The sequence below is a fragment of the Peromyscus californicus genome, unplaced genomic scaffold, assembly GCF_007827085.1.
Source record: "Peromyscus californicus insignis strain IS unplaced genomic scaffold, ASM782708v3 Scaffold_21__1_contigs__length_65335640, whole genome shotgun sequence".
In the NCBI taxonomy this organism is placed as follows: Eukaryota; Metazoa; Chordata; class Mammalia; order Rodentia; family Cricetidae; genus Peromyscus; species Peromyscus californicus.
Genome location: NW_026294514.1, coordinates 28,357,010 through 28,370,516, shown reverse-complemented (window position 1 = coordinate 28,370,516; position 13,507 = coordinate 28,357,010). Strand labels below are relative to the sequence as shown.

The following is a 13,507-nucleotide window of genomic DNA, read 5'->3' as shown; positions in this document are numbered from 1 at the left end:
TTCTCTCTTTTTTTTTCCTTCTTTTTCTTTTCTTTAATAGTTCCTATACACCCTTTCATGGTGTTTGGATTTGTTTTTGTTTTTTCCATAAGAGCCTCACTAGGTAGCCCAGGCTGGCCTTGAACCTGAGGTCTTCTGGCCTCCACCTCTTGAGTACCAGCGCTAGGAGTACGGCAGCACACCTCCCCTGGCTCCCTTTGGTATTTTAATTGAGACTGCATTCCATTGGAATTGCATATGGATGAAGGATGGGTTGACATTTTCTCACAGTGTCGAGCCTCCTTATCCACATAAAGATTCTGTCTGCACTTTTGTGAACATTGTTATTTTGCCTGGATTGGCCTCTGTGCATTAAAGAGCCTTAGAAAGGGTTAAAAGGTACTTGGAAGACTGAAGAAAGAGGATCAAAAGTTTAAAGTCAAACCTTGGGTACAGAGGGAGTTTAAAGCCACTCTGGGCTATATGAGATATTGTCTCAAAAAAAAAGTAAATGAAAGGGGCTGGTAGTCTCTTTGGGAGAAAGGACTTGGGAGCCTCCTTCACAGCCAGTCTGTGGAAGAGAACTGTCCCCATCCCTGCCTTCACCCAGATGGCCAGATGATCGGAAGATAGGGTAGGGGCTTAAGGAGGAGGCGCGGTGGCTTTTTAACAGAAGCCCCCATCCAACCTCCCCTACAGTGCACACAGCCTGCCGCTCTGGGAGGCCCGTAGGGCAATCTAGCCGGGCAAAAGGGTGACACCGTCCATCTCAGGGTAATGGGTGGTTATGACAGAGTCCAGGCCCCCCCCCCCCCCAGAGACTCATCAGTCAAGACAGCAGGGCCATGTAGGTTTGTGCTTGGCTCTTTATTGTTTCTGTCCAGGGCCCCTGCAGTGGGAGGGGCAGGCGCGGGAGGTGGTACCCTCCCACCAGCCTGAGCCCACTCTGCCTCTCTCTCCTTTCCCCTCCAGCTTCTCACCCACCCGCTCTCCTTCTGTATCTCCTGCTCCCACATCCAGCACCTTCGGGTTCCCTCTTACAGCCCCCGTTTTTCTAAGCCCATCCCGGGCTGGGATGGGAAAGAGAGGGGCCATTCAGACATTTTTCAGCCCCCCTTCTCTCCATCTCAGCTGAGAAGGCTTCACTCTGTCTCTGACCCAGGCTGGGGGTCGAATGTGGGGATGTCCATAAAGCTCTGTCCTGACCCTGAAGATTCCCAACCCCCTCTCTCTGGTACCCTCTCCAAAGCCGAAGGCTAGAGCCTGGGGTAACAAAGGTGGGAGGGGCCGGGCCATGACTTGAGCCGGGTTCTATCTGAAGAGCCAGGCTTGACACCTGCCAACAGCCAGGACTCATGGTAAGGTCTGCAGAGGTGGCTGGGGCATTTCCTGGGCAGCATGAAGACCGCCAAGGGGTGATCGGTGAGGAGGGGTCAGAGGCTGTGAGTGGAGGGAAGTGGCTGGGTGTGACATCCGGGAGTGGAAGAGGCAGGCTTCAAGAGGCAGTGAGGACGGGGCCAGGACAGTGTCTGGCTTAGAGCACCTCGTGTTGTTGCTGTGTGGCCTCACTGACGACCTGAGCAGATGGAGAAGTCCAGTCCATTCATTGCTGCCTAAGAGGAGCCTCAGCCCCATTTACTCCATCCCAAGGCAGCAGGACCTCCTCACGCCCATTCAGGGTAGGAAGTCGCCCAGCTGGTGAAAAACACTGGCTGGTAGACTACCATGGCGTCCACCCCCATTACTCCCACCAAGGACAAGGGGTCCGACAGACCACTCACCTCTCCATCCCGGGTCTCAATGGTCTTGATCATCACCGTCTTTTTGGTGTGGACTTCGGAACCTCTTTGCTCAGGGCTGGTTTCTGTAACAGACCCACCACACGCTCAGCCTGGCCAAGTTCATATCTAAGCTGCGCCGTGGATGGCACTCCACCCCAGTCTTCATGGTCCCATGTGCTAGCTGATTTCCACCCTCCTCATGACAGACAACCTTCTGACTTCCCCAAGACCTGACCCTTGAGCCCAGCACCCAGCAGGTGGTTCTGTAGAGCCAGGGGCCAGTCCCGCTAAAGAGATGTTGTCGTCAAGAGTCAAAAGATGGTGTTGTGAGTGCTGGTGCAGGATGGCAGGGGACCCAAGGCCTTGGCCCAGTACTCATGTTCCCTAGCCTTCTCTGCCTCTGGATTTTCAGAAGAGCCCTGCATGAGTATGTATCCGTAGACTCTCCTCTACGACAGAGAGCCCTAAAGGAACTTAGAGGATCCAGTTCTTTATCTCTGGACAAGCTGCTTGATGTCTTAATGCCAAAGCTAGTCACTGATTCACTGTGCTGATCTGCTGGCCCTACTGTGCCTCAGTTTCCTCTCTGGGAAACAGCAGCCACGGTACTTCCCTTATTGTGGCACAGGGCTACTGATGTGCAGCAAAAGTGATTTGATATGCAAAATGCATACTTGGTAACTGAATAAACAACTAAGTGGAAAAAAAAAAAAGAAGCCTGAGTTTCATAGTGGGGGTCACATTCAGTTCCTTGGTGTCAGGAGTTTGGCGTTCATGAATCCCTTAGCAAGCAAGTAGCCTGTAATGAACGTTTGACTCGATGGAGCACAGCATGTATTTTTCCTGATGGAAATGAACATCGAAGATGTAAAAGGTTTGATCTAGGAAAGGAGAAGCTGCCAAGATCTCCGACTCCCTTTCCTAATGTATCATTAGTGAGCGCTTTTCTGCTCTCTGGGGTTGGGAAGCCACTTGATCTGCATATTACTAATGTCAGAATGGCAGAGTGCCCTCAAAGCTCATTCTCTTCATTGTTTGGCTTTGCTAAAAAAAATTGGCTTCCTTTTTTCAACCGTGCCTCCAACATCTTGCTCCCCGCAAACAAGGCACTCAACAAACAGCCAGAGAATGGTGTGCCAAGCGCTCTCTGGCAGCATGCCAGACCGATCATGAGCAAGGGGTACCTTCCTGCCCAGAGAGAGACGCTCCTACTGCCAGGGGAACACCTCTGCAGCTTCCAGAGTTTGCCATTCAGGACACTGAGACCCAATAATCCAGAAGGTACAGGGAATGTAGTCAGCACAATAAAACACAAACCAACACCCCACCTCCCTTCCCCCAGCCCTCGGTGCCGTATCTACAGCCTTCTTTCTCTTCATGCCTGGTCTGCTCCAGGGTTCCATCCTTCTCTCCTAAAAGGTTTGGGCTACCCAAGCTGACTCCCTGGCCCCTGCAGCCCCCACCTCTACCACCCAGCACACACTCACCTCGGAAGTTGAGAGCAGAGAAGGTCTGGATAGGAAGGTTGATCCTGAAAAGCGAGAGACCGTGTCCCCAGAGGGTTAAGGACACTCAAATCTCTCCCCGAAGCCACCATTTCCAGCTGTCCCAGCCTCCTCCCCCAACCCAATACTCTCACTACCCACAATGCACAGATCAAAAGCCAACTCTAGCTGTTCCAGAAACTGTCCCCTTCTAGAAAGATCACGAATTCTAATCCTGACCTCGGGCATGATACCAAGATGCCTAACCCCACTGCGCCCTCCAGGTCCCCAGGTCCTCCTTGCTCCTGGTACTAGAGGAAGCGACACTCACTTGGTGACCACCCTCCTCCAGGCAGGCCAGATCCAGGAGTGGGCCATTTATGCCTAGTCTAGAAAAGGGCATCTGGCTCTAGCTACCTTAAAAGGTCATCCATGTTGTGTTAGAGGTAGATGTCATTCTCCAAAACTCAGGGACTGGTGATGTAACTGGGTTGGTAAAGGGCTTGCTTAGCATGCATGAGTCTGTGGTTCAAACCCCGGTACCACAGAAACCAGGCATGACGGCACAGCCTGTCCAAGTCCCAGCATTTAGAAAACAGAGACAAGAGCAACAGATGTTCAAGGTCAACCTTGAACTACATAGTGAGTTTAAGGCTTGGCTGGGCTACATTAAACCCTTCTCAAAAGAAAGAATAAAACAAATGAAACAAATAAAAACCCTGAATTCCCCTTGTAAGTCCATACCTAAACATGGCTGTCACACTTTTTTATGAGTATTGATGATGCCATTTTCTTTTGGCATAATGGATCTGTCTTAAATTGATGTTAAACTCACATACAATGAAACGGGCAAACCCTTAGGGTACATCTAGTGGGTTTGGAGACGTATCTATCTCCATGTAACTGCCAAGAATCCAGATTCACAGAATTACGGTCTCCCAGAAGACTCTCTTGCACTACCGTTTCTCGTGTCTGGAGGTTGGGCGGGTTGCCTTGAGCACATCATCTGTGTCTTTTCCTTTGTGTGTGCTTGTGTGTACACTCACTGTAGCCTTCCCTCTCTGAGGCCTTCCATGCACAAGGCTTCCTGCCTCTTCATGTCTGTCTGTCTCCAGCAGGCCCCCCTCCCTTTTCTTCCTCATCATTTTCCACTCCGCTTTCATCTCTCCCTGGACTGGCAGTAATATTTTATTACTGATTGCCGAATATGATTTTATGCTGCGGGTTCTTAATTCTAAAGGTAGATAAGGGAATACTAACATTTCTCTTCTTTATAAGAAGCTGTTAATTACATCTCGCTTTACCCAGGTGGCCCTGGTTAATTTTACCGCGATGGGCAGAATAGTGGCCTCTCGTCTAGGACTGTTTTCAGGTCTTGCTGAGATCATCTGTGATGGACTGGGCTCCCAGCACCCTACCCTACCTACCCTACCTAGATCCTCACCGGCTCTCCTCGCCCTCCAGCAGTTTCCGGTAGGTGGCAATCTCCACATCCAAGGCCATCTTCACATTGAGCAGGTCTTGGTACTCCCGCAGGTGGCGGGCCATCTCATCCTTCAAATGCCGGATCTCCTCCTCCAGGCGCGCAATGTTATCCTGATAGCCGCTGGCCTCGCTGGCGAAGCGATCCTCCAGCTCCCTCATCTGCCTCATCAGGGAGTCATTCTGCAAGGGATGAGGGGGCCCAAGTCAAGGATAGTCCCAGAGCATAGCTAGGAAGGAGGGCACCAGAGAATCGGGGTGGGAAGAAACCCAGTGTTGGATGTTGGAGGCAACTCCTTATGGTCATGGTCAGGTAGAAGAATTGTCAAAGCTTTCTTCCTTAGCTATGGAACCCTGAGCTCTAGAGAAGTCTTATGTGGCCATTCAGAACAAAGCACCTAATAAGGAGCGTCTATACTAGCCCTCCAACCCTACACAGGGAGACACCCCCAGGAGTCCTCTGATTCCTTAGTATCCAAGTAGGAATCCATCCATCTGCCTTTACCTCCCTGTATGTTTGAGGAGATGGAGGCCCCAGAGGGTCTGTAATGGGCTCCAAGTGTCACAGAGTGAGGGTGTGGAACTGAGCTGTGGGCAGAAAGAGGCCGAGCTTGTGGGCATGGGGAGGGACTCACGGTGCCCTTGAGGGCATCAATCTCGCAGGTGTAGGACTGGATCTGATGTCGGTACTCCATCATCTCCTGCTTGGCCTGGCGCAGTGCATCATTGTTCTTGTTGGCTGCCTGGGTCAAGTCTGAAACCTGAGGGCAGAGATGGAGAGAAGCAGGCAGGATGTAGTGTGGGCAAGGGAGTGTGGAAGTTCCAGGCTCACCCTACTCCATGGATGCAGGTCCAAGAAACACCTCACATGGAGATAGAGGTCGGGTGCCAGAGCCCCTCGGCCAGACCACCTACCTTGGACTTGTACCACTCTTCAGCTTCAGAAATGTTCTTAGCCGCAATGGTCTCGTACTGAGCCCGGATGTCCCTGAGGGCTGCTGTGAGGTCTGGCTTGGACATGTCCATCTCCACCTGGACCTGCTGTTCCTGAAGCTGGGCCTGAAGCTCACGGATCTCCTGCAGGACACAGCTGGGTTTCAGTCCCCTTCCAACCCCTCCCAGAACACCTTCGCTCCCCCGTTTCAGAGTCAGCCCCTTTTCTGGCTGCTTTCTCCATCACCCCCAAGGGCCCTGGTACCTCTTCGTGCACTTTCTTGAGGAACGCGATTTCCTCGTTGAGTGACTCGATTCTGCGCTCCAGGTCGATGCGAGCTAGCGTGGCTGCATCTACATCCTGGTTAACGGGGAAACAACAACATTAGGGTCTGGAACAGCTCAAATGGAGCCAAGGGGTTGAAAAGAGAGAGATGACTGTCGGGGACCGGAGAGGGCTCACCGCTCGGAAGGCAGCCAGATTGTTCTCTGCTTCTTCCCTTAGTTGGATTTCCTCCTGCAGCCTAGGCAGGACAGACAGACAGACAAATAGTAAGGGATAGAGCTGTCAATAGAAACCACTGCCTGGGACCTATCAGGAAGCCAGCTCAGGACACAGGGACAAGTCTTGGTTGCTGGGTAGAAACAAGAGGCCTGGGGGGGAAAAAATAGCAGAGGCCCCTCCCACGGGAGGGGGAGGGGGACAGGAAGTGGCTCAGTCTCAACCCTGGAGCCACACCCTTGAAGTCTATGTCCCAAATAGCTTGACCTCCCCGGGGTTAGGAACTGTGTTTTATTTTATCCACCTCTGTGTTCTCAGGCCTAGCCTGACCATGTGGCTGTTAGTTAAATAAATGTTTGTGACTTCGGTGGCAAGAAGGTGACTTCCTCTTAACAAAAGCAGGACCGTGAACGTACAGAGCCTTTTCTATCTTTTAATTTTTTTTTTTGTTGTTGTTGTCTAAACACAAGTCAGGCCCAGTTGGCTTGGTACCTGCTTTGTATCTCAGGTTTGCCTAACACTCACACTGCAATCCTCCTGAATCATCCTCCCAAGGAACTGCAGGGGGGCGTGCCCCCATAGCGGAGTTACTCGGCCTTTTCTTATTGGATCATGGTGGAATGGGCCGGCCCTCTTGAGCTTTAAAAGGGGCCACAGCCCTTGTCCACTGTCCCCTTTCCTCAAGCCTATTTGTTTACCTAGTGCAATAATAGCATTCATTACCTCAGCTAGGCCCAGGGACCAAGCCACCCCTTCCCCCTCCCCCCTCCCCTCTCCCCCCCCCCCCCCCCCACTCCCCAGGGCCTCAGCACAGCTGAGCTGAAAGTTTGCTTCCCTCCTCCAGCCCGTTCCAGCCCATCCAGCTTTCCCGGCTCCCATCAGCCTCTTCTCCCTCTGACCATGCTCTGGCCCTCTCTCTACCTTGCCTCTGTTCCGGTCAGCACAGCACCGCCACTCCAGCAACTTAGAATCCTTTCAAAGGCGGCTGCTCGGCTTGCGCTAGGCCTCCCCAGGCGCCCCCCTCTCCCCATTTCTCTCTGTCTACCTCCCCAAGCAAACCACTCCAGGGTTATATAGAAGGAGCCATGGAAAGATCCGGGGTCCATCTCTTCCTAGGGAACACCCAGGGAATGACCTTTCTCCAGATATGGGGTGAGGAGGGTCCCAGGCTCCGGGAGGGGGTGCCTAGTTCCCGGCAGGGGGATGGGGTGAAGGGGGAAGATCGGAAAGGCGCTGGGCCCTCACTTGGCCTTGAGCCGCTGCAGGTCGTCGATCAGGTTGTCACGCTCCACGTCGACCCGGGCCCGCTGGTTGGTGAGCACCTCCACCTGGCGCCGCAGCTCCCGCATCTCCTCCTCGTAGAGCTCGGCGACCCGAGTCGGCTCGCGGCCCTTGAGCCGGTTGACCTCGGCGGCGAGCGCGGCGTTCTGCTGCTCCAAGAAGCGCACTTTCTCGATGTAGTTGGCGAAGCGGTCATTGAGCTCTTGCAGCTCCACCTTCTCGTTGGTGCGCGTGGCCAGGAACTCCTGGTTCACCGCGTCGGCCAGCGAGAAGTCCAGCAGCTCGCCCGCGCCGTAGGAGGGCGCGCGGGTGGTCCCCAGCCGGCTGGCCCGCAGCGACCCCAGGCCCCCGGCCCCCGCCCGACGTGCGCGACACCTGGTACACGCGGGATGTCATCGAGCTCGAGGAGCCCTTGGTGCCAAAGCCTGCTCGAGGGAACACTGGAGAGCTCAGTGGGGAGCCGAGCGAGAAGCTCGGGGCGCCACCGAAGGTGCGGCGGTAGGAGGACACCCGCTGGCTGGACGAGTAGGCCTGGCTCATGGTGGCGGCGGCGTGGACGAGGCTGGGCGGACGCACGGAGGAGGCAGCGGGCAGGCAGCCGGCTGGAGAGTGGATATGAAGAGGGGAGACAGAGCCCCTTAGCCGTCGGCACTATTTGTAGCCCTCCTGACATCACCCCCCCCCCCCCCCCCGCCGCCCCTCCCCTGACAGCTGCAGGATCCCTCTGTCCTGCCAGGAAAGGGCGGCCGCAAGCGAGGGGGCGGGGAGGCCAGCTCCCCTGCAGGAGGCCTGCGCCCCTGAGCCGCCCCAAGAGGACTGAAGACAGGCAGGCCTGCTGGGTTTCACAGGGCGGCTCGCTGACAGGAGACCCCCAGGCCGGCCTCTTTTTACATTTGGAGGCCTGCCTTATCCTGGGGAAAGCTGGCTAGAGACTTTTCACTTGTTTGAGACCGCCTATTTTCTCCAAGAAGAGATTTTTCAGGCCATTAGGATGAACAAGAAGGAACCCCGAAGTATTTTATTTGCAAAGATTGCCTAGAAAATGCTGAGGTTTCCAACCACCAGGGGTAAAGGCCAGACTGGAGTCTACTAGCCCATCAAAGGGGTCTCTAGGCAGGCCTGTAGGGTAGAGGGGGACACACATTGGGCAGAGAGTTACCCAGGCCAGTGCCTGCCTGCTTATGCATACCACTGACGCCTGGGCTCTAGCTCCGAGCCTCAGAGTCCCTCTGGAGGAATGTAGGCCTCCTGTTTCCCTCAAGTTTATAACCAGCAAGATAATTTCCAGAACAATTCTGATTACCGCTTCCATCACACACCCCGCCCCCCGCTCCCCGCCCCGGCATTGCCTTTGCCTGACTCCTGCAGTCCCTGTCTCCCTCACCCCCCTTCTCTGATTCATCCCCCTACTCACACCACCCACACCCACTCACACCAGGGGTTTGTGTTTTGTCAGGAGGCACATGTCAGCCCAGCCATCTCCGTGGCGGCAAGAGCTGCCAGGCTGAAATACCAGAGCTGGTATTTATAGAGGAGGATGAATGCATGGGCTCGGAAGCAAGGTACAGGACAGGGGATCTGGGGACTAGGGGCCAGGCACCTGAAGAGATACAGGTGTCAAGGAAGGCTGGGGGCAGGGGGACAAGCTTCAGTCACTCCAGAACCCCGACAGAAACGAAGCCCTGAAGTGGACTTGTGCTTCCCTTCCATTACCACTCGCTCGGCACAGGGCACTCACCGACCCCTCAGACATCTGCATTTTTCCAAGCACATTTCTGTGGCTCTTCACCTTCCCTGCCCTCAATAGGTCTCTCTTAGGACTGAACCTTCCGGAATGCAAACCCTAGAAACAGAACACTAGATCAGCAGCCCATAGCGTGAACCCTGGAAGCAGAGCACTGGGTGAGGAGCCGTAGTCTTGCCCGGGGCTGGTCAGAAAGAGTTACTAGAAAGCATGCCCTTTACCTCCCTAACCCTCAGTGTCCCTAGTCAGAATGGGGACAGGCAGCCTCACGTGACTGTGCAATGGTCATCTGAACAGGCCCAGGAGACAAATAAAGCTCCCAACAATAATAACAACAATGCCTCATATGTACCGATCCCTGCTGAGAACACCACACCTGTGACACCCCCCCCCCCAGTTCTCCGACACCCCCATGAAGCACGGACTGACGTAAATCCCATCTTTGTAGCTCAGCACAGTAAGGGTCTGTCTAGGCTCTGGGCCCAGACTAGATGTGACTACAGCAGGTGAACAGTAAAGGACTTGCTACTGCTGTCTCTTCAAAGCCTTTCACGTTGAGCGTCTAATTTTCATCCCTGAGACAAGCTTCTGAGATGGATGAGGAGTTCCAGATATTCTTATCCAACCTTCAAGTCAGTGCAAGCTGTTATGTTCTAGCTATTTTTGGGTCTCAGCTCCCAGTCTAGATCGTATGCTTCTAGAGGATTCCGGAGGCTGTATGGATCCTTAACACACCCCAAGCGGCACCTTCAGCTGTCATTGTCCCTTAACATAGTCTACAGGCTTTTTTTTTTTTTGCCCTTGCCTTCCCTTTGATGACGTCATGCCTCTTCTCACCAGCACGAAGAGTAGCTGTATGACTCTGATCCCAGCCAGTCTTATCATTGTGTGCCTCTCCTAAGAGTGAGAACTGGCTCAAGGGGTATGGAGCCTGAATAGAGAGAGGGCCAATCAAAGATCTCCTCTGCGATTTATGAATGGAACGGAGTTAGCTAAAATGGCCCCTTGTGGTGGCCTTGTTTCCTGCCCTTGGTTAGGGTGGGGAGTTGTCTACACATTAGACTTGGAAAGCCAGGGAGGAGACCCTGCTAACCTGGGTCTGTACTGAATGCTCTCAGGCTTTACCCTCTGCTTGGATCGACACACTCCTTTCCCACTAAAGGCCCTTGATGTTGGCTCCAGTCATCCACAGCCCAAAGAAAGACGGGAGTTATAGGACATTGCACATTCCTTTCTGTGACGCTGCCGAATGGACCTTGCTGGGGCCTCTTGAGCCATCCCTAACACACGTAAGGGAATTGGCATTCAGACCAGCTCTAGGCCCCCTTAGTTTCTTAGTGAAATGAGGCAGAAAACAAATAGATAAATTGCATCATCACTAGTCAAAATCAACAACTACCAGACTTGGCTTCAAACCAGTTGGGACTTTTTCCAAAATGCAGCTCCACTCCTGAGGATATGCTCACGGAAGACAGCGAAATAACACCCTGGGGCCTGGAAGGCAGATAAAAGACAAGCTCTCCAAATCACACAGCGCCACTGGAGCAAGACGTTGGCCTCTCGAGGGGGCCACAGGGAACTGGACACACTAAAAATAATCATTATCTTCCTGGCTGGGCAAAGTACATGGTCAAAATACAGGTATACACAAGTTTAGTGAAAAAATGTCTCCCATTTTTCAACAGTTAACCATCCCACCCCGTCTCCCGCCACACTCCCCACCCTCCCATCCCCCACCCCCACCCCCAGATCCCCTCCCCCCCACCCTCCCACCCCCCCCCCCCCCCCCCCCCCCCCGCACCACATAACCAAATTTTAGATGGTGGCTGTTGTCGTCCTAGAGACACTTTGAGCATATAGATGGAACTGACCTCTTTTTAATCTTCTCTTTTCTTTTTGTGTTTCTGTAGCCCAGACTGGTGTCCAACTCAAGATTCTCCTGCCTTAACCTCCAGAGCGCTGGGATTACAGGGGTGTACCACTACATCTGGCTTTTTCCCCTTTTAAAACATTTCACACGCTGTTCTGAGTCAAGCTGTTCCCAACTGAGTCAGCGGTGTTAAACACCTGTTTAAACACAGGTGTCTTAGGAAGTGTCCTGTTTTAGTACCCCAATAACAGTCATGCTTTATTATAATAAAATATATGTAGCATAACATTGACCTTTATTTGTTTGTTTGAGACAGTTTCCGCCATGTAACCCTGGATAGCCTAAGCCTTGATAGTATAGACCATACTGACCCCAAACTTGCCTTGTTCCTGCTGTCTGTCTCTCCTGTGCCACTGTGCCTGGCCATTTTTACCATTTCTAAGCAGAGTCAGCCGCATCAAGCCCATGCTCACTGTTGGGCACTCACGATCACTACCCAACCTTAAAACTACTTTCATTTTCCCAAGCTGAAACTTACAGTAATGTTCCACCCATCTCTCTCTCCTACCTTTGATAAAACTTGTCAAAGCCCAATCATGGTGGCCCACACCTTTAACACCAGCACTCAAGAGGCAGAGGCAGGCAGATTTCCATGAGTTCAAAGCCAGCCTGGTCTACACAGTGAGTTCCAGGACAGCCAGAGCTACCTAGAGACACCTTGTCTCAAAAAACTAAACCAATCAAACAGACAACAACAAAAACTGTCAACAAGTAAACTGAGGCACAAATCTTAGGAAGAAAGTATTCATTATTTTTATGTAGATGGATGTTTTGCTGGTACATATGTCTGCGCACCACAGGGATGTGGTGTCCACGAAGGCCAGAAGAAGGCGTAGGATCCCCTGGGACCGGAGTTCCAGATGGTTGTGAGCTGCGATGTGGATGTTGGGTCCCCTGAAGAGCAGCCAGTGCTCTGTGACTGCAGCCATCTCTCCTGCCCTAACAAATCTTGAAGAGTTTGTTTGAGCAGACACTGGGTATCCAGCTCAGTTGCCCAACATACACACAGCCCTGGATTTGATCCCCGGGACTGAATAAACTAGGCATGTTTTAGCACATGCCTATAATCCCAGGACTTGGGAGGTAGAGGCAGGAGGATTAGGAGTTCAAGTTCATTCTTGGCTACATAACAACTTTGAGGCTAGCCTGGGCTACAGATTTTGTTTCCAAAACAAACAAATGCTGGATTTTTTGGCGCTGACAGTGATTTCCGGCTTCGGCGGCTGCAAAGGGAAGAGGTTCAAGAGTTCCCTACGGGGAGCAGAAGGGGGAGGCGTTCACCGGCCAGACACACAGACAAAGCAAAGACACTCCTGGATTGATCCTGCGTCTGCCTTCCTTTGTCTCCCCAGTTGGAAACCTGGTCTGTGCCTGTTAGTTATTTCTACCTGTTTGGGCCAAGGTCGCTATTTCTTTCTCTCCGCCCCATTTATCCTTCCTTCGTTTTGTTCTGAGATGGGGCTTTGCTGTAGAGCCCAGACCCACCTTGAACTATTGTGTACCTCAGCCTGACTTTGAACTTTCGATTCTCCTGTCTTAGTCCACGATTTCCTTTTAGTACAGTCTTGGACAAGAAATAGCTCCAGTTAAGTTTCCCTTCTATTTGCAGAGCAAACAACTATCGGGTTACTCACGAGCCCTGTCTGGCTTTTTTCTACTCAGGGATTCCTCAAGCCCATTTAAACACCGTATCTTATTTCTCTACGAATTTGATTGCAGTGGGTACCTATGGACATGGAATCATCACACAAGATGCATCTCCTTGTAACTGGTTTATTCGACTTAGCACAATTCCTTCAAGGTTCCTCCATGTTAGAGTAGGTGTCAGAGCCCCTTCCTTTTAAAGGTTGAATGATGTTTCCTCATTTGTAATGTTACTCCGTTGGTCGCTTCATCTGTTGATGGGCATTTGGGTTGTTCCCACCTTTAGTTGTTGTGGATAATGCTGGATGCTGCCCTGCTATAATATCGACCGGCCAGGCATGACATGCCCAGTAGCACAATAGTATCATGATTGTTCTCGGGGTAACCAACTGCTTTCTGGTTGGATTTGAGGCCTGCTCCACAGGAGGGAATTCACACCTGGTAATGTAGTCATGGCCAAGAGCCCATGGCTGGGGAGGTCATAGGCCCTGTTATTGTTGATTCGGTACATGATTATGATGTCAAATTGCCTTCTAAATATTTGTTTAGACCTATAATGAGCGCAACCTTTGTCAGAGAAGCTTCATTTTGTAGTGGCAGTGTTTAGTACAGACTCATGACTATTCAAGGTGCTGAGAAGAAGTGACTGTGGCCTCTGTACCAACCTCTCCCTGACCCACGGCTCAGGGAGCATCTCAGCAGACAGGGCAGGAAGAATGTAAGAACTGGAGACTAGAAAGGAATGAT

At 52.3% G+C, this 13,507-nt stretch overlaps 1 protein-coding gene across 1 annotated transcript; it reads right to left on the bottom strand.

Annotated features, from left to right (window-relative positions):
* Positions 1–827: 827 nt before the first annotated feature.
* On the bottom strand, positions 828–8,098 carry Des (desmin). The gene is given in 10 exon segments (XM_052749950.1): positions 828–1,555; positions 1,761–1,843; positions 3,248–3,291; positions 4,689–4,909; positions 5,362–5,487; positions 5,642–5,803; positions 5,925–6,020; positions 6,123–6,183; positions 7,407–7,798; positions 7,800–8,098. Coding segments are annotated over 10 exon segments (1,410 nt in total). The 5' UTR covers positions 7,983–8,098; the 3' UTR covers positions 828–1,513.
* Between the last annotated feature and the right edge of the window lie 5,409 nt (positions 8,099–13,507).